Source organism: Tasmannia lanceolata, unplaced genomic scaffold (assembly GCF_043159265.1).
Source record: "Tasmannia lanceolata isolate RefF3 unplaced genomic scaffold, GAP_Taslan_0.1 ptg000015l, whole genome shotgun sequence".
Lineage (NCBI taxonomy): Eukaryota > Viridiplantae > Streptophyta > Magnoliopsida > Canellales > Winteraceae > Tasmannia > Tasmannia lanceolata.
In genome coordinates this window covers 56072468-56096483 of record NW_027518692.1, presented here as the reverse complement: position 1 = coordinate 56096483, position 24016 = coordinate 56072468, and the positions used below count along the sequence as shown (strand labels likewise).

General features: G+C 37.9%; 1 protein-coding gene across 1 annotated transcript; it reads right to left on the bottom strand.

Annotated features, from left to right (window-relative positions):
* Positions 1 to 9172: 9172 nt before the first annotated feature.
* On the bottom strand, positions 9173 to 19336 carry LOC143892548 (BTB/POZ domain and ankyrin repeat-containing protein NPR1-like). The gene is made up of 4 exons (XM_077397256.1): positions 17466 to 19336; positions 11650 to 12394; positions 10751 to 10948; positions 9173 to 9829 (listed from the first exon to the last, which is right to left on the bottom strand). The coding sequence occupies exons 1-4, from the start codon at positions 18012 to 18014 to the stop codon at positions 9585 to 9587; spliced, it is 1737 nt and encodes a 578-aa protein (XP_077253371.1). The 5' UTR covers positions 18015 to 19336; the 3' UTR covers positions 9173 to 9584.
* Between the last annotated feature and the right edge of the window lie 4680 nt (positions 19337 to 24016).

Here is a 24016-nt window from a genome sequence, read left to right as displayed (position 1 = left end):
ACAAAGAATAATCACAATTAGTGCAATTAGCACATTGGAGGTCGAGTTTTCTCGTATTAACTCATTGGAGGCATGAGTTTCCTCGAATTAACTCATTGTTTCCCTCTTTCTCTATCATCTTCTTCTCTAATTTCTGTGGTGATAGAATAGTGTTATATCAGATTTATAGCTATTACCAAATATATTCAGTGTTTACATGCTATTCACTATCCTAGAGGCGAGGAGCTGGGCCCCACCCAGCAGCTCTAGGAACATACTTTCTTGAGTGGATCCTACCTATCAACACCATGACTTTGCATGGAATGTAAACAATATCCCTGTTCATTCCTCATAAAATATATACAATTAAGAAAGAGAAATGTTATCAGCATTACACAAACACATCTTATCTTTCATTATTTAAAGAGCTGTCAAAGGTCATCACCTTTCTCAAAAGCTCTGACGAGCCAATAAAAAAGAAAAGAGAAGCTGCATTTGTGTAATTATTAAAACATGGTTGTGCTGATAAAAATTTCCCTTAAACCTCCTAATAGGGACGGAAAAATAACCTTCACTGTTATTTCTTCTTTGTTGTTAATAGAAAATATAATAAAAAATAGAATGATATTAGTGACCGAAAAATAATGAAGTTTTCTGATAAGTTATGAACTTAAAATGGAGAGACAAACTCGGCAACTAGAACATTATAGGCCCTTGATAAAGAAATTTTATTAGAACAGATCAATACTCTCTCATGGACCTAGTAAAGAATATGTTAAACTAAATATTGGTTGTCGTAGGCCCATGACCAACATAGACAGATGATTTATAATCTTTTCTTAATCTTTTCGTCCTTCTTGTGTGGACAAAGTATTCTTCCTTCTTGTGGGGACAAAGTATGCTTACTTCTAATAGTTTCCTTGTTTCCTTGCTAGATGGGCATCCATAAAGAGATAATACATGTGCCAATTTTCAATGAAGACAGATATATTAGTCTGAGCTCATTAAAAAGACAGGCATAAAGATAAAAAGGAAAGCTATTAGGCACAAGAAGCAAAACATGGAGAAGACAACACAAGGAGATGGTAAAGAATCCTTGGTTCATTCACTAGCAATTTCTCTTAAGAGACAATGCTCATTTATTTTAACTCTCTTAAGAACCCATGTATTGTTACTATGATCTTAGTGCATCAAAACAGACACAATTATGGTTTAAACCAAAGTTTAAAAAATGAGGTGGAGTTTAATCACCGAAATTCACTACGACATGAACTACATATGATAATCAAGGTGGCTTTTCACTATATCAAATTTGATTGTTGAAAAGTCCCAATGGTTTTCTTGCTCCATAAGGACAGTTTGATCAGTCAAGAAAGGTAGGACTGAGTTAAATATTTAGGGAATATTTGTCTACCCAAGATGAGAGAAGGATAGACGGGGCTGGTAAGAGAGAGATTTGAGATGGCTGTGACTCCTGTGAGTGAGAAGAGCATATGATAGGGTTGGTAAACAAAAGAAAAAGAAATCCTTGTTTAAAATAGAGATTTTGTTTTCCCAACCAACCTCTCTCTCTCTCTCTCTCTCTCTCTCTCTCGCGCGCGCGCTAGGAAAACAAATATTCCATGAATTTATTTTTTTCATGGTTGCCAAACATGTCCTTACATGTAAATCAAATGCATACTTATTGAGCCCACAAAACCCATGTCCCCTTTTCTCTCTTCTGCAATGCTAACAATTCTAATTAAGAAACATAACTTCTCTACCTTCTTTGGCATTGTTCGCATTAATTAGCAACTAAACCCTTTCTTAATTAAGGGTTCTCTACCATCAATTCAATATCTCAACATAGTAAAGGCTCGGGATCACTCAATGCTTTTTCTAGGCAGGTGCCCTTTAATTGCCTTTTCTAGGTAGGTGCCCTTTAATTCTTTTTTGTTTCTCATATATATTTGTTGGGATTTGCTAGGCAATTTCCTTGAAAGCCATTTCGTGGGCTGACTTTTGCATGAGAGAACAGCCACCTAAGATGAATTAAATGCTAAGACAAAATTTGCTGAAAAGTGAGCCTGTGTGGCTGTTCTCTCATGCAAAAATCGTTCACGAAATTTCCTAGCAAATCCCATATTTGTTTGAAGACAGAGAGACAGAGAGGCCATCCTTTAAGTTGTAACTGTACTATTGATTGTGAAATGTATTTACATTTATTTTTGTTAAGTAAATATACCTTCGCCATAACCTTGGCCTGGGACCAACCCTGGAAAAAATAAAATAATAAAAAAGTAAGAAATTATTGAAGGGGTTTTTGCAAAACGAGCCGCCAACTATGAATTTTTTGCAGCTAGAGTCATGTAGTTTGACATTTTGCAAATCAAGTCGTGGCATTTGGCGACGTTTTGCACATCACGTAATGTTAATCGTATCTTGACGAAGTTCAAACGTGGACTATTTTAAATTAGAAAGGGGCCGTTTGGATACGCAGATTTTAGAATCCAGGTTTTTAGTGTGAAAACAGTGTAAAAGAGTGTTCATGATCAAGCTGTTGTATGCTGTCCTCACAGCGTTTCTTTGGTTTTAAGTGAGAAATTTAGGTTTTAAAAATCTCTCCTCCATCCAGAGATTTCTAAAACCTGGAAATATGGAAGGATCTACTACTCTCCTGCTGACGGGAAGAAGGGCGAGAAGTCAAAAACGACGGCTGGTCCGCTTCTTCTCTTGTCTCTTAGCTACAATTTTGAAGAAATCCCAGATTCTAAAATCCGTGTATCCAAAAGGCTCCTAAATTATTTTTTTTCTAAATCCCAAGTACACGAAGGAGACAAAAAGACGTGGGGAGAGGGATAGGGTCTCATGATTACACGTTTTTGGATCTGATCAACCCGAACTGCCCAAATTTTAAGGTAAAAACTCAACCGGATTTCCTACAAATCGACACAAGTCACACTCCCAAAATCAACAACAAACAATACACATTATTTGGATGTGGGAGTTAAAGAGCAATTTCAAGCAAATGAATGGTTCGGATCAACCAAAGGTGTGCTGTATCAGGTTTTGGTTGTGCTGCATGGGTGCGCCTCATTACATCAATGCATACCTCTCAATGGGTGCCATTATAAAAACTAAGAGTGTGGGAATGTAGTAGTCTCTCACATCAGTGAACAATGAGAGCGCCCAAGTGCAGAATGAAAACAGTGCCTCTAGGGACAAAATTATATTAGTTGAAGAAATGGATTGATGTGGCCCTGTTTCGATTGCAAGAAAAACTCTTCTGACTTACTCTATTTGCAATGCCACCACTCATTTTGCAAAATGTCAAATTTCATGACTCTATTTGCAAATAATCCATAGGCGAAGACTCTTTTTGCAAAAACCCCATTATTGAATTTTTTATATCTAATTTGGGCCCACGTATCCTCACGGGCTCATAGTGTGATTGAGACCATGTGGGTTCAATTATGGGATGGGTGTCAAATACCAAAAGCAATTACCTAATGCCACGTGGCAAATGGATTGAGTTTTCTATCCTGTCAGAAGGGAAATGATATCCACACGATTTTTATAAGGAACACGATATGAAGACATGTCTGTTTTTTGGAATATCACTTACATCATGTCCAACATTGCTGCAAATTTATCGAGGTAGTGTATGTTTTGCGAGGGAAATGATACATTCCCTGGGCCACCCGCTTGTACTTGCAGTGTAGAAGAGTAGTCATAAATTCACGGGTTGCCCAAGGGAAGGAAGAGGGGTGAATATATCACTTCCCATTTTATTAATACATTAAAAAAGAAGGGGCTTTTAATCGGTTCGGTTCGGGGTTTACCCAACCTTCACCAAATGTAGATATTTTGCCTAATTGGTTCGGTTCGGTCATGTTTATATATGAGCTACAAACACTAACAGGCACAAATTTGGGATAATCGGGCACAAATTTGGGCAATGCAAAAATTATATATGAACTACAAACAGGGCACAAATTTGGGGGATGACTTAAAATTTTAAAGGCAAAGAAACAAGTTAAAGATGGGTGAATTAAAAGTTGGTGGGGTGATTTTATCAAATGATGAGGCATTGGGTTTTAAGGTGAGGGTCGGTTTTCGGTTCCGGGATCCCAAACCCAAAACCGAACCGAATTTCCACCGGTTCCAGGATATCAAAAACGGAACCGAACCATATAGATATGGAACCGAACCGAACCATATGTGCCGGTTCAGTTCGGTTCCTCGGTTCAAACCGGAACCATGTCCACCCCTAGAATCTGTCCCCTCTCTCACACACTTTTTTCTTCTTTTCTTCTCTTCTCTGCCAAGAAAAGCCAAATGTTTTCAATTATCAATTGGAATCTCAGTTGTTAATTCATGCACAAATTCAAGTTTTAGAAACCGGTGATGGGTGCATTTCGTAAAATAGGGGATGTGGTCTCAACCATAGTTTTGAGAGTGAGAAGCGAGTGCAAGAAGCAATGTAGAAAGTGGAAGTGAAAAGTGAGGAGTCTGAAAAAGAGAAAATGCAAGAAGCAAAAAGTTCCAAAGAAAGTAAAAAGAAAAGTGTATGAAACATCATCGAAAGTCCCATTGGAAACGAACAAGAAGCGTATAAAAAGAGACAAGGTTACAATAGACTGGGAAGAAAGAATTAGTGTAGATTGATGTTAAAGTAGTAAAGAGGGGTTTGCAGCTGATTAGAATTGCAAGTTTTAAGAATTTTATAATTTTACAAATTTTATTCTGTGTCGATTTAATGTTAAGTTTTTGGAAAACAAATTCCCATCAGTTTTATTTGAAACTTATGAAACTTAAGATGAGCTTTTAAGTTTAAATATACTCATTTTGAATTATCAAAAGGAGAAAACACTCTTTCAAAAAAAAATAAAAATCACCCAAATAATTAAGAAGAGACATTTGGGTCTGGTAGATGAAGGTAACAAGCTTTTGTTGTTGGTGGTGGTGGTGGTGGTGGTGGTGGTAGTGGTGGTTGTGAGATTGCTTGGGTTGCTGAAGCATGAACTGGGGAAATCTAGTAACATGCTCATCTTCTTAAGAGTAAAATAGAGGGTTGTGGTTATTTCTTGTTAACATTGGGTCTCAGGAAGTGTGTGTTTGTGGAGTTCTGGAAACTGGGTGTTCTTCTAGTTCTTTCTCTCCAAGTTAAGGATTCTGACTGCTGGATATGGGGTTTCTGGACTGGTGAGTTCACCCCATTATCAAAACATAGTAGCACCAATATCAGCAGTCTTAATATATTATTTCAACCAATATTTGTAAAGTTATTATATGGAGTGTGCACGTAGGTGCAAGTAATTTTAAAAAAAAAATGTAGCGGGGACAACAACAGGGTTCGATGATCCAAACCATTCATTTGTTGGGCCCCTACTTAGGTAGGTCATGCCTCGAAAATCATCTCCATAAGATAATCCTAACCCACGGATATGTAGATTGAAAGCACATTACAAAAAACTCTATAGATTGGAGGGTCAAGATCATGTTATGGAGATGAATCTAGGGGAATCACATGTCTAAATCAAGACCCAATAACCGTATGGTTTAGAGGATTCTAAAGAAGCTCTCTGTTTGGTTGCATGTACTTACCTCGCAGAGTAGTAGTCTAAGTAGTCAACAAGAAACAAGCCTTGGATTTACCTAGAACTTACCTCGTAGACTAGTGGTAAGTAGTGTTTTGTTGTCAACCTCGTATAGTTGCCAACCTCGTATAGTGGTTAGGGCCTGGGTGTCATTATATATATATATATATATATATATATATATATAGAGAGAGAGAGAGAGAGAGAGAGAGAGAGAGATTGTGTCTTATGGTGAGCTAGCTTGCCCAATCACATGGGTCCCATATTTTGGGGAGTGATCCAAACCATTCATTTGCAAGGCCTTATCATAAATAGGTTATGTCTGTCCATTTTTGTCCTCCACAAATGAAGGGGTTAGGATGATCCTATGGAGCTGATTTTTGGTACACCCCCATGTGATTGGGCAAGCTAGCTATGTAAGGGACTTTCAAATGAATGGTTTGGATCATCCTAACAAAGTGGGCCCCCATGTGATTGGGCAAGCTAGCTCACCATAAGTTTGGTGAGCTTAAGCTCACTAACAGTTTCCTTCTCTCTCTCTCTCTATATATATATATATATATATATAGAGAGAGAGAGAGAGAGAGAGAACGGTTCCTACACATATGTGTAGATAAGTTATCTACACACTAGCTTAAAATACAGTGGGGGCCACATTATCTGTATTTTAAGCTAGTGTGTAGAGAACTCTCTACACACACACACACACACACACACACACATATATATATATCTGTGTGTGTCTCAGATAGCTTATCTGAGCAGCTGCTTCAAAAACTCATGTGGCCCAACATTTTTGGGGTGATCCAAAGCATTCATTTGGAAGGCCCTTCCATTAAGGGCCTCACATAGATAGGGTGTCCATAAAAAATCAGATCCATAGGATCATCCTAACCATTCGAACTGTGGAGGCAAACAATGGACTAATTTGTGAAGGTTTAAAGACATCCATTTTACCTCCACAAATCGTAGGGTTGGGATGATCCTATGGATCTGATTTTTTGTAGACACCCTATCTATGTGAGGGCCTTTAAAATGGATGGCTTGGATCACCCAAACAATGTGGGCCCCCACTGTATTTTAAGCTAGTGTGTAGAGAACTCTCTACACATATGTGTAGGAACCGTTTTCTCATATATATATATATATATATATATATATATCTGTGTGTGTGTCTCAGATATCTTATCTGAGCATCTGCTTCAAAAACTCATGTGGCCCCACATTTTTGGGGTGATCCAAAGCATTCATTTGGAAGGCCCTTCCATGGATAGGGTGTGTACAAAAAATGAGCTCTTTAAGATCATCCTAACCCTGCCATTTGTGGAGGGGAAAATGATCAGAAACAATGTCTGTGCAGTTTCTCTCCACCTTTGATTGGGTTAGGATGATCCTATAGAGCTGATTTTTGGTACACACCCTATCCATGGAAGGGCCTTCCAAATGAATGCTTTGGATCACCCCAAAAATGTGAGCCACATTATATATATATATATATATATATATATATATATATATATATAGAGAGAGAGAGAGAGAGAGAGAGAGAGAGAGTTCCATGGCCTTCCAAATGAATGCTTTGGATCACCCAAAAAATGTGGGCCATATATATATATATATATATATATATATATATATATATATATATATATATATATATATATATATATATATATATATATAGAGGAAACTGTTGGTGCGCTTAAGCTCACCAAACTTATGGTGAGCTTAAGCGCCCAATCACATGGAGGCCCACTTTGTTAGGATGATCCAAAGCATTCATTTTAAAGTCCCTTACATAGATAGGGGGTGTACCAAAAATCAGCTCCATAGGATCAACCTAACCCCTCCATTTGTGGAGGACAAAAATGGACAGACACATCTTTCATAAGGCCTTGCAAATGAATGGTTTGGATCACCACATGTGATTGGGGAGCTTAAGCGCACCATAGGTGGTGCGCTTAAGCTCACCAACAGTTTCCTCATATATATATATATATGGAGAGAGAGAGAGAGAGAAGCGTTCATGCGCTGCAGCGCAGGGAGCTTCCCTGTGCTCAAGGTTTAAAATTTCGGTTTCGGTACCTATTTCGGACCCCACCGAAATCCGAAATTTCATATTAAGCTTCAAAATTTGGGATCGAAATTCCGGAATTTCTGCCGAAATTTTGTAACCATTTTTTTTTAATAAAAAAAAGCCATTAAAACAAAATTTCGGACCAAAATTTCGACCGAAATTTAGTAATTGGCGAAATTTGAAATTTCGATTTTGGTCGAAATTTAAAACCATGCCTGTGCTTTAGTGGCTTATAAAGCCTCCCACTGGTTCGTATAGCGGGCCCACCTTTGCGGGTCCACAAAAAGTGACGAATGGGAGGCTTTATAAGCCACTAAAGCGCAGGGAGCTCCCTGCACTAGTGTAGATGAGTTATCTACACACTACCTTAAAATACAATGGGGACCACATTGTTTTGTTTGATTCAAACCATTCACTTGATTGGCCCTCACATAGATAGGGTGTGCCCGAAAAATCAACTCTATAGGATCATTCTAACCATTCAAACAGTGGAGGCAAAAATGGACAAATTTGTGAAGGTTTATACACGTCCATTTTACCTCAACAATCGTAGGATTGGGATGATCCTATGGAGCTGATTTTTTGGGCACACCCTATCTATGTGAGGGCCAATCAAATGAATGCTTTGGATCACCCAAACAACGTGGCCCCCACTGTATTTTAAGCTAGTGGGTAGATAACTTATCTACACTAGTGTGTAGATAACTTATCTCTCTCTCTCTCTCTCTCTCTCTCTCTCTCTCTCTATATATATATATATATATATATATATATATATATATATATATATATATAGAGAGAGAGAGAGAGAGAGAGAGAGAGAAAACAGTTCCTACACATATGTGTAGAGAGTTCTCTACACACTAGCATAAAATACAGTGGAGGCCCACATTGTTTGGGTGATCTAAGCCATCCATTTTAAAGGCCCTCACATAGATAGGGTGTCTACAAAAAATCAGATCCATAGGATCATCCCAACCCTACGATTTGTGGAGGTAAAATGGATGTCTTTAAACCTTCACAAATTAGTCCATTTTTTGCCTCCACAGTTCGAATGGTTAGGATGATCCTATGGATCTGATTTTTTGTGGACACCCTATCTATGTGAGGGCCTTAAAAATTAATGGTTTGGATCACCCAAATAATGTGGCCCCCACTGTATTTTAAGCTAGTGTGTAGAGAACTTATCTACACATATGTGGAAGAACCGTTTTCTCGTATATATATATATATATATATATAGAGAGAGAGAGAGAGAGAGGCATCATTCCCAATAAACCTAAGAAAAAAAACTATTTTTTTGCTTGGATTTTGTTGAGAAGAGACAAGGATGACAAGTCACCATATAAGGAGACAACCAGGAGAGATTTCTTGTAGTCTCCATGAATTTCATTCGTATAATGGCAACCAAACAGAGGTTTTTGATGATGTGGCACTCAAAACCCAAGTAAAACCCCTACAAAAGCTGGGTTTTTTTTTTGTGCAAGATATAAGCAGGCAAGCATTAAATCAGTCATTTAGAAATTTCAGAATGACATGTCAGTAACAAGATCAATGAATGCTTAATTTCCACATCTATGGTCACAGAATTTTCATCTTGATGAATGGCCCAGATTGGTGGTGCCCATACCTTCCTATTCTGTGGTGGGCCCCACTCATCATCGTGCAATCACAATGAAGCTGGGTTGAAAAGCATACAACTCAAAGTGCTTACACTGTAAAGATGCTTGTGGTCAACAATAGTTTGTTTGGATCAAGAAAGGGAAAATTTTACAGTTCTGAGTTGCTAAATCACATTTTAAGCTCTACATTCTGAGGAGGCAGTACTTGGGACCTCAGTTGAAGATTTCAGACAGAAATAATAATCTGCAATATTTTCTATAGACCACCTATCCGCTTCTTAAATTACACTAGCTCTATTTATTGATACTATACATACCTGATACCTTTCACTTCTTTGCGAGCTTGTACGACGAAGATGATGAACAAGATGAAAACCCTGAACGGCTAATCTCGGCCTTGTCCTTGCTAAAGGCCTTATGAACTTCCTCTTTCAGTTCGCAGAAACGCGACATTTTGATCTTTTGTTCGTCAGCAGTACCCTTGTGGAGGAAGAACAAGTCGGACAGATCTTCTTCCAGGAACTTATCTAGCACTAGTGAGCAATGGGGAAAATAACGCCTGCCCAACTCCACTGCAATTACAAAAAATCAGCTTGGAGAATGGAGACTACTTGTGGAAATCAGTAGTTTTTAGAAACTCAATGAATGACAAACTATTAATGGACATTTGTGTGGATCACTGCCTGTATCATTTGCTAACTGTCCAAAGATCCGTGCCATTAAGCAAGTAGTAGGAACTTTTTAATAGGTGTGATTTTAGGGCCAAGGCCCATAAAAGAGGTGGCAAATTGAATAGATGGTCCAGATTGATCCCTGTGATTGTCGGTAGAGATGGCTTCTAAAATAAAGTTTCATTGTATGGTTTATAAATTATATTGTTTTATTATTCTTTTCTCTTGCTAATTATTTTTCTTACAGAAATACAAATAGGATTGTTATACTAATTCATGAGTTTTCGAGCAACATGAATAAGAGGCCACTGTCATCTTTTTGGATAAGAGCTAGGTAGGAGTTTTATTTGATTGATTGTGGAATGGAATTTTGTAGAAAATTTCAAAATTTTTAAAAAGCAATATAGTTTTCTTTCATGGGAAGAAACATGACTGAAGTTTGGGTATAAAAAGTTTAAAATGTTACGCAATTCTACCAACATAAACAAAGTTCTTTTTATGAAGTCAAGAAAATTTTATTTGGATATTTTTTAATTCTCAGTTTCCTAAGAAAAGACAACTAAAACAGGCAAACAAAACCAGGTAGGAACCACTGCGGCTCCAAAATTTGAAACGCAAAAACTGTTGAGAGCAAAAAAATACTCGAGAATTCTTAAGAACAGCTTAAGAATACTCCGTATGTCATGGACGTTTTCATTATTTAAGTGTAAAATCATATATTTGAAAATAATGGGGAAATGATCCATTTTTCTAGAGCAGGAAAAGAGATTCTCTGTTTAATGTTTACATAAGAAAGAAAAGCACTAAAAAAAAGGAACACACCTGTTTTAAGAAGGGCGTCCATCCTCAATCTGAGCCGTTTGTGCTGCACCGAAGGCGTCTCATTTAGATCAACCTCCCTCAAGTTCTCACAAGCACTTTTTGACGCAGCAAAATCAGAGAATTCAGACGTTGCCTCCGCGTGTGCAATCTTCATGGCTACCTTAGCTTCGGTAGGGAAGAGCAACCTTGCAAATGCCACTGACATGAAAAGAAATAACTCTCAGGGAAGGGCAAATTTGCAATCTTCATGGTAAGAGTAGAAATTAAAAATAAGAAAAGCATGGGTTTCAGCAAATATACTTCACATCAGTAGATGGCAGAAGGCTTCTTCAGTCAGGTGGGGCATCTCTCTCTCTCTCTCTCTCTCTCTCTCTCTCTCTCTCTCTCTCTCTCTCTCTCTCTCTCTGCGCGCGTGTGTCTCTCTGTGTGTATCCCATAAAAGGATATACTGTACTAGTACGTACCATAATGTCATCTTCAGAAAGAACTTCTAAAATTTTTCACGTAATTTCCAGAGGAAAAGTAGTACAGAAGTCTTCTACAGGAAGTATTATCATCGATTCAAAAAAAATATATGCAGGAGATATCGTTGTTTGGTTCGCTAGTGTAAAATAAGCACCAAATGAACCAATGTTTCAAAACATGGACTCGGATGAGAACAGAGTCGACTCGGGCAAGTCAATGATTGGTGTGGTAGTTTTTTATTAACTCGAGCAAGTCAAAGGAGTTTTGAATGACTTGGTAGGGAAGAATTCCGATTCAGAAGAGAACTCGGCCAAGGTAAAAAGTATTCGGCTCGGGCGAGTCCACGATTGATGGGGGGAATTTTTAATCAGTGAAAAGAACAAAGAAACATTACTTCGTGGATATGAAAAAATGAATTACCCAGATAAACTTACCTCTGTTTTCCAGGTACTGCAGCTTCATATGCAAATCATCGGACATCAACATTGATGATGTCGACTCGTCCCTGGCCATCGGATTCCTCCACATCTCCCTCTCCAGAATGTCTATGCATATCTTGTCTTTGTTTGACTCCTGTCCTTGCTCTGTCCTTGCATAATAATCCTTTGCCCTTGTCAGCCTCCGACAGATCCTTACAGCACTTTGGCCATCTTCTGTCAACTCTGATGCACAAGCACCTTTCGTGAGTAGTGACACAATCACTGCCGGCTCCCTACGCATGGCAGCCACATGAAGGACTGTGTAACCTCTGGCATTCTTGAGATTAACATTGGCCAGTCCCAGTTCCAGCACCTCAGCCACAATCTTAGAATCACAATAGGCAGCAGCATAATGAAGGGCATTGGCATCATCTAAAGTGATTTTGGATTCAGTTAGTAGCAGTTTTAAAAGTTCAACGTCGTCTGAATCCAGTGCCTTGTAGATTCTCCTGATACTTTTTTCACGCAGGTCTGTGGGTCCCTCAGGTTCATCTGGCTGAGCTTTGAGACGAAGTAATTTGATTTCTTCTGCAACTTCATGTGGGAGCTCTTTCTCTAGAGAGATGTTGTCAAGATCAGATCGTGCTACTCTTTGAACACACTGAGTGAGAAGCTGATTAAGTTGGCAGTAGAAAGCAACCTGAACAATTGGTATTACATCTTCCACGAGGGCCTTCTCGACGAAATTCACAAGACGGCGCTGCATGAATACAGATTTATCAGAATAAGAAGTTTGTTTGAATTGACTGGTCAGAAATATGGTTGCAGTAATATCAGATTGGAAACCGGACATTCTAGAAAAAAAATAAAGCAAAAGCTGGAAAGAGTATAAAGCCTAAACCCAACAATTTTAACAGTTAAGATATGGAAAAGTCTATATTATTGGTTTTCAAGTTCTAGAAACTACTGACTTTGTAAGAACTTTATAATCAGGTGAAACTAACCTTTTTGTTTTCTATGTTGAGAATGGAAACAAGATTTCATTAAGGAGAGAAACATATACAAAGGTATGAGACTGCCCAAAAATTACATACTGGGCAGTGATAAAATGATAAAAAACATAGTTACCTTCCGAAGCTATATTTACTAGGAAAATGATATGGAGACCTAGAGTAGGACCTAAAACAGGACTTGCAATGAGAATATGCGATGTGTTAAAGATAAATTTACTTTTTGATGATTTCCCTAAACTTAAGGGATTGCTCACGTCACTAGTGATGTTGTGGCGTGCAACACTTTGTCTGGTCCCCTTTTAGGTCCTACTCTCGGTTTCCCTAGCATTACTCTATTTACTATTCTGTTAATATTCAGACTCAAACACCAAGGTCCCCTAACCTTTTCAGAACCCCACCAAACAGAGTTCAGTGATTGCCCTCTCACGAGTGGACGCCCAAATCTTGACTTGTAGATCCTAATCCCAGTTAAGAGAGCCTTAGCTTCCGCTGCGCTAGAATCCGAAAAACCAATGGGAGCAGAAAACTCCCAGAACATGAACTATCATTGTAGTATAAGGTTCTTTAACATTTGAGACAATTTGATTTATGTTCCAAGTACTTCCAATTATTGAGAGTACAACGGCTACCTTAGTTATCATCTCCATTCCCTTGGGCATTTTGTTTTTCTCACAGGAATAGACCATTCCAATGTTTCGTTTCAGTAAAAAGGCGCTATATCCACTAGATTTTTTTAATGGTAAAAAAACTTTAAAAAAAAAAAAAAACAAACGAATGAGAAATATTTATAAAAATTAAAAACCATTACAATCAGCAAATTGAGCAAAATGAAATATTTTACTACTTAAAACATCTACCATTTGCATAAAATTGAATCTTGATGAGCCTAATTTTTTTTGATTTGTAATCAATAAATATATAAAAAGAAAAGGGAAGACCAAGAAGGTCACCCAGAGGAGAACAACAAGGGAAAACTAAAAACACAAAAATACAAGAGCCTCAAGGGGGCAGATAATAAAAAAACTCCAAACCCGCTCTGACAACACCATCTCTAGCTAATGAATCCGCCTCGCCATTAGCCGATCTACGAACATGAGCAAAAGCAATGGATGAGCCCTCAACAAGGTCATGGATCTCATCAAAGAAAGACCAGAATCTCCAAGGCGGCACCGCGGACCCCCAAAGCCATCTAACCACATTCAAAGAATCACCTTCCACAATAGTAGTATCCAATACCTCACTAGCAATTTTTTTTAATACCTTCAAAAACCGCTCTAACCTCAGCTTCACTGGAATCACATACCCCCAGCGGACCAGAGAATGCCCATAGAGTCTACCCACTGGAATTACGAAACAGCCCACCAATACCCACCGGGCCGGGCTTGATGAGTCTAATTAATATCAAATTCAGTGCTAAACATCAATATTGCTCACAATTCATCATACCAAATGCCAAATATAAATGAGGGGTTGAGTGTACATATGCATGTGCGTTTGTGTCTATCTCTCCGTGTGTAAGGAAGGAATGGGTTTTGAAAAAGTGTAAAAATGAGGGGTTTTGATAAACTTTTAGCCCTTTTATTCGTTTGCGAGGATTAAAAGACATCAAATGCGCTTCAAACGAATACAAAATAGTCACTAAAAGAGCGTCAAAAGGAGAAACCCAAAAATTTTGCTACAAAATCGAATCCTTGGACTGGAAAATGCCATTTCCCTTGTTTCTTTGACCCAGACGAAATGGACCAGATTGGACACGAACATAATGAAACTGACTGGATTTCTAAGAGGAACGTTTAGATCTATGTTTTTTCTCATTTTCTGAAATGGACCAGAACAACAAAACGACAACTAAGGTGGGTATTAACTTTCAATATAAAGAGAAACTAATGAGTGTGGAAACGACACAAATGGAAAACAAAGTGGTCCGACTTGTAAACAAAACAAAACAAAAAAAACAAAAATAGACTGCAAAATTGTAAGGTGACAATATCAAAATCCGAGGTCAATAGGATCACAAAAACTCAAATCTGGGTGCTTTTTCTACATCCGCGGGATTTTAAATTTTAGGATCTTAAACTTATCATAGGTCAAAATCTGACTGTTGGATCGGGTTAAATTTTAACTATGTTTGATAGACTATAGCCTAAGACAAAACTCTAAAATTAGAGATCTGATGTTAGATCAACAGCTATGATCAATCAATTGAAACTGATTGCATGAAATCAACAATCTCACATGATCAAAAGTGCTTGATTTTTAAACAACAAAAAGAAATGAATAGATTGGAGGGAAGAAAAGGTAGTATGCTACTTTTTTTGAATGGTAGAAAAGGTAGTATGCTTGAATAGAAGATAAATAGTGATTGAAGAAAAAAATAGAACAAGCTTAAGAAATGATAGGAGTTAGGGCATATGGCCAAAGGCATCACACCAATGACACCGAAGGCATCATACCAATGGCTATAAGACGAGCATCACACCCATGTCTAAAAATAATGGAAGTCACAGCCACGAAGAGCAAAACCTTCTAATTCTTATTCATTCATCACTTTCTGTTTTAAGAGATAGAAGGTTCTGGTAGTTACTTAACTACGAATGAAACATTGCAATGGGTGGTTTTGGTAGCAGATAACTACTTGGGTAAGTACTTGGGACTCTCTCTTTTAAAAGAGAGAATGTCAAAGGCAAAGGATGGTTTAGTAGAACATAACTGCTTGGGACTCCCTTTAAAAGAGAGCGACACATGGCAAAGCATAGTTTTTGTAGGACATAACTACTTGGGACTCTTACCACATTACAACGCATAATCACAAGGTTACATAGAAACAATAAAATTAAATACACAAGATAAAATGAAAAATGCAACTTTGGATCGACAACTCTCCTGGCTTTCTTCATGTCGTGGATGGTCCCCCATCAATTTTACTATAAAATATGCACGTCACACTGTAATCTGACGTTCTAGACATATTTTTCAGAAAAAAATATTTGATATTCCATGTTCCCCTACCTACTCCCATTCTGAGCACCATTTTACCGGTGCCAGCTAGGTGGACTCATCAGATAACCAAGTCTTGTGCAGGTCTATCTACAAGAAAAGATACAGGAAAAGTATAATAATTTGCCTTTCAAAAGAAAAAAAGAAGAATAATGATTATAAAAGGATCAAATCAACTTTCCTAATCAACATGCTCCAACATTGTGAAGCAAAAACCTTGCCAAGCTAATTCCATACGTACTAGAAAATACTCTCAACAACCCCCTAAATCTCCGATCAGTTGAATATAAAAGTTCACCTACCATTAACACCTTCTTAACCTAAAGACATCAACCCTTAGCATGGGAAAATATGCCAAAATGATAAACTCGTGTCATCACAATAGAAGACAATCAAATAACCAACATCTCATCTCCAATTAAAAAAATGTTTGATCCATATCAAATCAGAACCATGGGACTCTGCTTCTTGATAAAATGTGGTGCAGGTTTGTTTCATGATTCACGTAAAGATGGCATTCTCAACAACAAAATCAACATCAAGAGATTGTTGGTGCAAAAATCCTACACACTTTCTTTGCATGAGAAAATATCCTTCAATCGAAGGTTTTCGAATGCCTTTCCAATTAATAAAAATGTAATGAAACTTGAGTTCGAGTAGTGTGCGAAGTGCGAACTATAGTCAGGCGACTGTTAATTCGATTGCCTTGCAAACAAGGACTTTAACAATTCGTTTAGTGTAAAGAGAAACGAAAATCACCAAAGAACAGAACCAGAGAATACCTTCTTCGAGGCAATGTCCATTTATGTATTTGCCGTATACAATCGAATCGCAGAAAGAAAGAGTGAGGAAGGAAAGGAACTAAGTTACAAACTACCCCGAGATAAAAGAAAGAGATGAAGTTGTGTGTTAATGACTTAATGTTGACCGGGGGTTTACATTCTTTTCTCCTTGTATTTATACATTTTGGTACGAGCAGTTGTTGATCATCCGTCTTGTAACTGCTGGTTCTCTTGTAGTTGCTTTAACATGTGGGTTAATCAGTCTAACTGTTTTCCAACCGTTATCCGGACATTTGAATAACAAACATGCTGGAAACCCGACACATGTGCCTTTATAATGATTCAAATTTGAACTGCGGACAGTTTATGGCATTCAGGTGCTACTTGTGCCTCATTCCCTATTTCTAACTGCCACGTGTGAGGTGTCACGTTTCTGGAATATTGCTTCGTGACTTTAGGTTACATTATTGAATAGCACACTTCAAGGCCGTGTGTCGCTTCACATTTGTGCCATTAAAATATTCTTGCATGTGTTTTACATTTACAACCAGCATCCGAGCAACCAAGTATTGAAATTCAGATCTCCGAAGTTCTAAAGTAAAATACCCAACTAGAAATTAATCTTTGGGACTGCATCAAGATGAGTCATTCAATGTAGATGGTTAAGATTCTATGAAAACATCACTGCGAGTGAAAACATCTGTCTGGATAACCATTACGTAGTTAAAAGAGTTCCGAGTAAAGATCTACAAGGCAATGTACTAATTTCTCACTATTAATTGGTGAGAGATTGAAATTTGTCTCCAACCACATAGTAGTCAGCACAAAAAAGAAACCAAGCTTGGTTCACACGTTTAAAGCCTCTGTTATGCAAGTATAAATGCACTCCAGCAAATGAGTCGACCATAAATTGTCCGACAACAATATTTAGGTCTTCTACTCCATTCAAGAAGGTGCATTTACTAGATGTCTTAAGAATGCGATATAGTAAAATTTACAAAGAACAGGGGAAATTAACATATCAGAATAATGAACTAACCTGGAAAAGCGAAACCAGCTCCCCTATTTGAAAAACAGAAGAAGCATACATCAATTCCACAGCAAAGTTAACAGCAGGCCGGCATGCACTGTGTGCACAGGCGGTATCAACACATGTCGATACCTCCGGTGGAGATGGCTTCAGCTTACCAGTGTACAAGTAACTCAAGAAAATCATGAAGGCTTCATGTCCAATCTTACCATAAGGCACCAACTCATTTATACTATACTTTGGTTTCTTTTCCTTTCGAGAAACCCCATTTCCCTGAGCGAAAAGCTCGTGGAAAAATTTACTCCGTGCAGACAAAATACATCGATGAACACCAACTGGGATACCATTGACAATAATCTCAGCATCGCTACAATCAAACTCTGTATCAATCAAAAGTTTTTCCAGATTAGAGCTGAGCCTGCTTAAACTGAAAACTTCCATGCTAGTCCCTTGTTTGGGGCCAGTGGAGGCGGCTATGTTGTAGCTACTGGCACCATTGGATAGATGGGAAGATGACGTAAAACTCAGAGAAGATGATGGTTCTTCCAAATTTTCCATAGCTTATTTAGCATCTACTTCTGATTTGGCCAAAAAACCATTTGATTCTATCGGAAAACATGAACTTTGACATGGATGATGTTTAGATACGAAATCAAAAGCAGTGCTCTGACTTGACTCTAAATAAGGCAAGTGGGATTAAGGGTGACAGTCCAAAGCTTTCTAACGATCCTAAATCCAAAACTTTCTAACCAGCCCTAGCTATTGCAAATTCAAAGTGAAGACAGACATCCACAGAAAGCATTCTCACACTTCCCATGCATACAAAATTACATAAATGACCATAAAGATTCAAGCACATCAAACAGTTTCATAGGTTTCATAAAGAACATGTAGGAACATCAAGAAATTCAAAGTACTAAAAAACTATAAGTCCTAATACCGCCCAGCCATTCAAAGAACGGCGTATGCGGGCACAAATAGTGGAAGGGGTAAAAAAGAAAAAAACATGAGTTTTTTTTTTTTTTTTTATCAAATCCTATATTCACAATTGAATTTTTGGGGAGAAAATTCTCAAAGAAACCTCTTTACAATTGCCTGGACATCAAGAACAACATAGATTGGCAGGGCTTCAAAGCAGAATATCTGAATCTCCACTAATATATGCTCAGGAGAACAATTAAAAGGGAAATTCACTCAGGAAACATTCCTAAACTACTATCAACATCAAAATCAAACAAAGAAATTACTGTGTGAGTTTCGGAAAAACTGCTGCAGAATAACGAAATTCTTGTAGGGAAAGTATCTTGACGTTAGGACACGAAGCAAACTAAAAACTAGTAACCTACAAATTTTTCTTAAGTTTGCAGGAATCACTACCTCATGAGAGAGCTATACCATTAAAGCTTCATTAAAATGCAAGCGTGTTGAAAATATGAACCAGAGCATAAAAAATCTATGCAAGATCATCAGTTCTTCCCCGAATTTCCACGAATCACCATCAAGAAAGCTTCGGATCATTTTCCAATTTCAACGGACTACCATCAGACAACAATGTTTAACAGAAACATTGAAAATAGTAAAAAAACGACATAAATCATTTTCTTCCTTTAAGAAAAGAACATCAAAACCTTTAAAATCGTTGAAAAGAAATAGTCAAATAACAGGATTTTGAATGAAAAACTTGAAAATCCACCAAAATTAAACAAAATAACAAAAACTCAAGAATTTCTCCAGATCTATCCAAATAACTCTGCGATTAACAACAAAAGATGCCGATTCGCAAGAGAAATCGTCATTTTTTGGACAATTCGCCTAAATTAAGCAAAAAAAAATCACATAATTATTACAGATCTAGTCCAAGTCCACAGAAAAACTGTGATTTGAATGAGAAATCCTACCGACAGTCTCTAATCTGCCAAAGAAAAGTCAGAATGAGTAGAAAAAGAAGAGCTGTCACAGTAAAACCCTAGATTTGCAACTATTTTGAACTTTTACACTTTATCACGGGAGACAGAAGAATAGAAAAAGAAGACTTGTTTGTTTTACTTTTTATATTTAGTCTTTTTCTTTTTTTATTTCTTTTTTATACCTGCAGTTAGCTGATGAAGTCTTGTGCAGACGTTTTTTATGTTGTCAGCATCGTTTGCTAGGGTTTGCTTACGTCTGTAATGGCGTAAGAGGATGGAGAGAGAGAGAGAGAAGAGGGAGAGAGAGTTTCTTGGATTTTTCTCTTCGTCCTTGGAAACTTGTCCTTCTTTCTTTTCTTGGCTCCTCGCGTTGAATGACGAGGAATTTACGCAGAAAGAGAGGGAAGCTGATGCTTAAACAGTTAATCTCCCCGATACTCCTCCCTCGTTTTGATAAATACACCCGCTCTGGCTTTTGAAATTGAGAAAAGTACGGAATGTAGGCCGATGTTTAGTGAAAATACGGATTGCGGGTACCTTTTAAAACAAGAACAAAAAAAAGGGCTAAACTTCAAAATCGGGTGGTCAAAAGTCCATGTTTCCCTTTTGACATCAACAGAAACGTCATTCAGCATTCTTTTTCATTACTGGCGTGTTTCACGAGATTCTTTTGGTTCGTCTGGTATTTGAACCGACAGAAGTCACTGAACCTTGGGTTTGTTTCTATCTTAGTTGTTGAAAATACCTAGAGACGGATGGATGCCTGACACGTGTTGAAAAACTTTTTGGAATGCTAGCGGCTCTATACATAGTCGATTTGGTTTGGATTGAAATCTTCCTGTGAACCCAGAGTCATTAGGTTCCTTTAAATCTTGGTCGTCGCCAATATGAATAGATGATCGGATCCACGACACGTGGACATCAATATGAAACGGTGGCGTCTTCTAATAATACCCCTCTCTGTAACCATTATTCCCTTCTCTGTACTCATTATTTCCGCCGGCGTACCTATTATTCCTATTCCCCTCTCTGTAACTATTATTTCCATCGGCGTACTATTCCTATTCCCCTCTCTGTAACCATTATTTCCATCGGCGTACCCATTATTTTCGCCGTCGTACCCCTCGGCGTACCCACTATTCCCCTCTCTATAACCATTATTTCCATCGGCGTACCAATTATTTCCGCTGGCGTACTCATTATTCCCCTTTCTGTAACCATTATTTCCGCCAGCGTACCCATTATTTCCGTCGGCGTACCCATTATTGCCCTCTCTGTACTCATTATTTCCGCCGGCGTACCCATTATTTTCCTCTCTGTAACCGTTATTTCCATCAGCGTACACATTATTTTCGCCGGCGCACCCATTATTTCCCTCTCTGTAATCATTATTTTCATCGGCGTACCCATTATTTTCCGCCGGCGTACCCATTATTTATATCTTGGCTGTCGGAAATACCTAGAGACGGATGGATGCTTGACACGTGTTGAAAAGATAACGTCTATTGTTCCAAGCCAAAAGATAAGTGAAAAAAGATAACGTCAGTGTTCCAAAAAGTACAACAACGTCGGGGTTTCAAAAAAATTTCCAACACGTGTCAAGATCCATACGTCTCTAGTTATTTCCGACGGCCAAGATAGAAACGAACCCAAGGTTCTCTCGGTTCAAATACACATTTAAATGAACCAAAAGAAGCCTCGTGAATCGGGCCAAATATAAAAGGCAGCAATGAAAAAGGAGGACTATGTCGATGTCAGAAGGGCATCAGGGTCTTTTGACCACCCGATTTTGAAGTTTAGCCCCTTTTTTGTTCTTGTTTTAAAAGGTGCCCGCAATCCGTATTTTCACTTAACATCGGCCCACATTTCGTACTTTTCTCTTTTAAATTTTGGTTAAATGAGAGCGTTTTATTTTTGATATGACGGTAAATTGACGGCTTCTTTTGAATACGCGTTGGAATTACGCAGCATGAGTAAAAAGATGAAACTGCCCCTCTTTTTAAGTATTTTTTTTCATTCCCATCTCTTAGACCGTTGGGGACCAAGGAAAAATGGAAAATGCCGAAAAATATGGAAGAAGACGAATAAAATAGAAATTGAAGCAGGAAAAAATGACAAAAAAAAGAGGAAAAAGAAAGAAAACTAGGGGTTGGCTAAGAAAAGTTAGTGAGATTTGATGTTGAAACGGTGAGATTTGGGATGGTAGGGTCAACTCGATAAAATAAGGTTTCGTCTCGGAAAAATTGGGGTTGACTCGATAAAATAGGGGTCCATTTTACTGAGACGACCTCACATTTTACTGGGATGACTCCCAAATCTCACCGTTTTGACCCCAAATCACACAGACTTATTTCTACCTCAATTTTCTCTTTTTTTCATTTTTCCTGGCATCCGTTCTTCTTTTTTTTCCCTTAACCTTCCATATTTTTAAGCATCCCTTCAATTTTTTCTAAATTCGATTCTTCCTCTTTATTGCATCTTCTATTTTTTCAGCATCTTTTATTTTTTCTCGCGTCGAATTTTCTTTTTCCTTCCTCCTCATATTTTCTTCCTCGTTTTCTTCCCCCTTCCTCTTTTGTAGCACCGATCGATGGTGGTGGTAGAGATGAAAAAACAAATAAAGAAATAAAGAAGCAAGGGGATGAAACTGCGCATTTATGCTGTCATAGTAGAAATAAGTGCATGTATGCTGTCATAGTAGAAATATAACACAATGTCTTTGCAAATTAAAAGGACTCAAAAATTGCGTAAAAATATGAAATTTCCAGTGAATGGCACTAAAAAACAAGGTGAATGGATTGTGACGAAGTGCAGTCCAAAATAGTTTTCCTCTCAAATGCAATTAAAGCACAGAAAAATGTTATCTTCTTGGCCTTTTTTCATTTTCTCAGTTTTTCATCTTTGCAGCACAAAAGAGGAGGAAGAATAAGGAAAAGAAGAGAAAGTAGAACAAAATAAGAGGAAGAAGAGGAAGATGAAGAAAAGAGGATGAAGGAGGAAAATGAAGTATCAGCGCCAAAAAATATGAGGTGTCAGAAAAATGAATCGATGCCGGAAAAATAGAAGGCGTCAGAAAAAATAGGAAAGGTGAAGAGGAAGAAGGGAAAACAGATGAATTGACTTGGCGTCATCTTAGTGTGACTGGATGTCATCTTGATCTACTTGGGGTCATCCTCATCTGACTCCGGGTCATCGCTAATCTCAGTTTGACTCAAGGTCATCTCTGTCTAACGCGGGATCATCGCTCATCTTGGTCGAACTTGCAGTTGTTTCGGTCGAACTCGGGGTCGTTTCAGAAACGACCCCAAGTCGGACTGAGATGAGCGATGACCCCGAGTCAAAACGGGATAACCTCTAAGTTCTTTTTTTTTTTTTCATTTTTCTCTCATCTTCCATTTTTTCCAGCATTGATTATTTTCTCCCTTCTTCCTCTTATTTTTCTTTTTTTTTCAAGCATCAATTCTTGTTTCTTCTTTCTTTTCTCTTCTTTTTCATTTTTCCAACGCCTTCCATTTTTTCCAGTGCAGATTCTTCTTTTTCCTTCTTCATCATCTTCCTCTTCTTTTCCTTCCTTTTCCTCCACCTCTCTTTGAACAGTAAAAAAAATGCAGCGGTGAACGATGAAAATATAACGTTTGGTTGCCGGTAATTTTTTGGTTCTTGGGACTTTTGCGGAACAAAAAACTTCCTGGGAGATTGGGGGGAAAAAAAAATCCCTGAAAGTATCCCGGTAAAATAAAAATCCCATGTTTGGTTGACTGGACTATGGTGGGGAAAAAAAAATCCCGGTAAAATAATAATCTCGTTGCTTGGTTGCTTAAACTGTTGGGAAGAAAAAAGTTATTATTTTGGTTATTTTGGTTCATGGGGTTTTTTTGGGCCCACTATATAACCAGCAACCAAATGTGGGCTTCCTGGGGAAATTCCACATAAGTCCCAAGAACCAAACAAATCGGCATCCAAATGGAGAGGAGCTCAAGAAGAAAAAGAAACAAGGTAAAACCCCAATAGGAGAATTTTGGACTTCTTACTCGTAGGGTGCTACTTTCCAATCAACTTTATTACGAGTGCCATTTGCCACAAATTTCAGAATTTGTACACAATCAATGTGTCCTTTTGCCTTAAAATTGTTCTCACCGCTCTCCTCTCATTGATAGCTTTGTAGTTTAAGAGGAAGGAGAGGGGCGTCGCGGTGGGAACATTGGGGGTGGGAAAAATTAAGAAAACTTGTCTCTCTTTCTCAGTCTTATCCATCAGTAGTCTCACACGTGAATGTGAACGTAATAGTGCAATTTCCTAGTTGCTTCGTCTACGTTCATTTCATAATTGTGAATGGGAAAGATATGGGTCGTGGGTCAAAGTACGAAAATGATGGAGAAACTCTCTTCTCTTGTCAGTTTTATCCCAAATTCCCATCCTTACATAGCCATGAATGCTGAAGGGACTTTTGACGAAGAAATCATATTAGGTTGATAAAATGACTACAAGAGGCAAGTTAAGAAATCATGCTCAATTGGGGGAAAAAATAATTTTGATCTATTTAACTTGATTTTTTTTACTATTGAACCCGATCTTCACTAATTTTTATCAATATTTTTCAATTTTTATTTAAGCTGATATTTTGCCGATTTAAGTCATTGTCTTCTGATTTTG

What these genes read in the sequence shown, in the direction of transcription:
- LOC143892548 (XM_077397256.1), bottom strand. Translation starts at nt 18,014, where the DNA reads ATGGAAAATTTGGAAGAACCATCATCTTCTCTGAGTTTTACGTCATCT. An exon ending in GCAGTACCTGGAAAACAGAG is followed by an intron (nt 10,949 to 11,649) that starts GTAAGTTTATCT and finishes TTTTCATGTCAG; the next exon opens with TGGCATTTGCAAGGTTGCTC. An exon ending in GGACGCCCTTCTTAAAACAG is followed by an intron (nt 9,830 to 10,750) that starts GTGTGTTCCTTT and finishes TTGTAATTGCAG; the next exon opens with TGGAGTTGGGCAGGCGTTAT.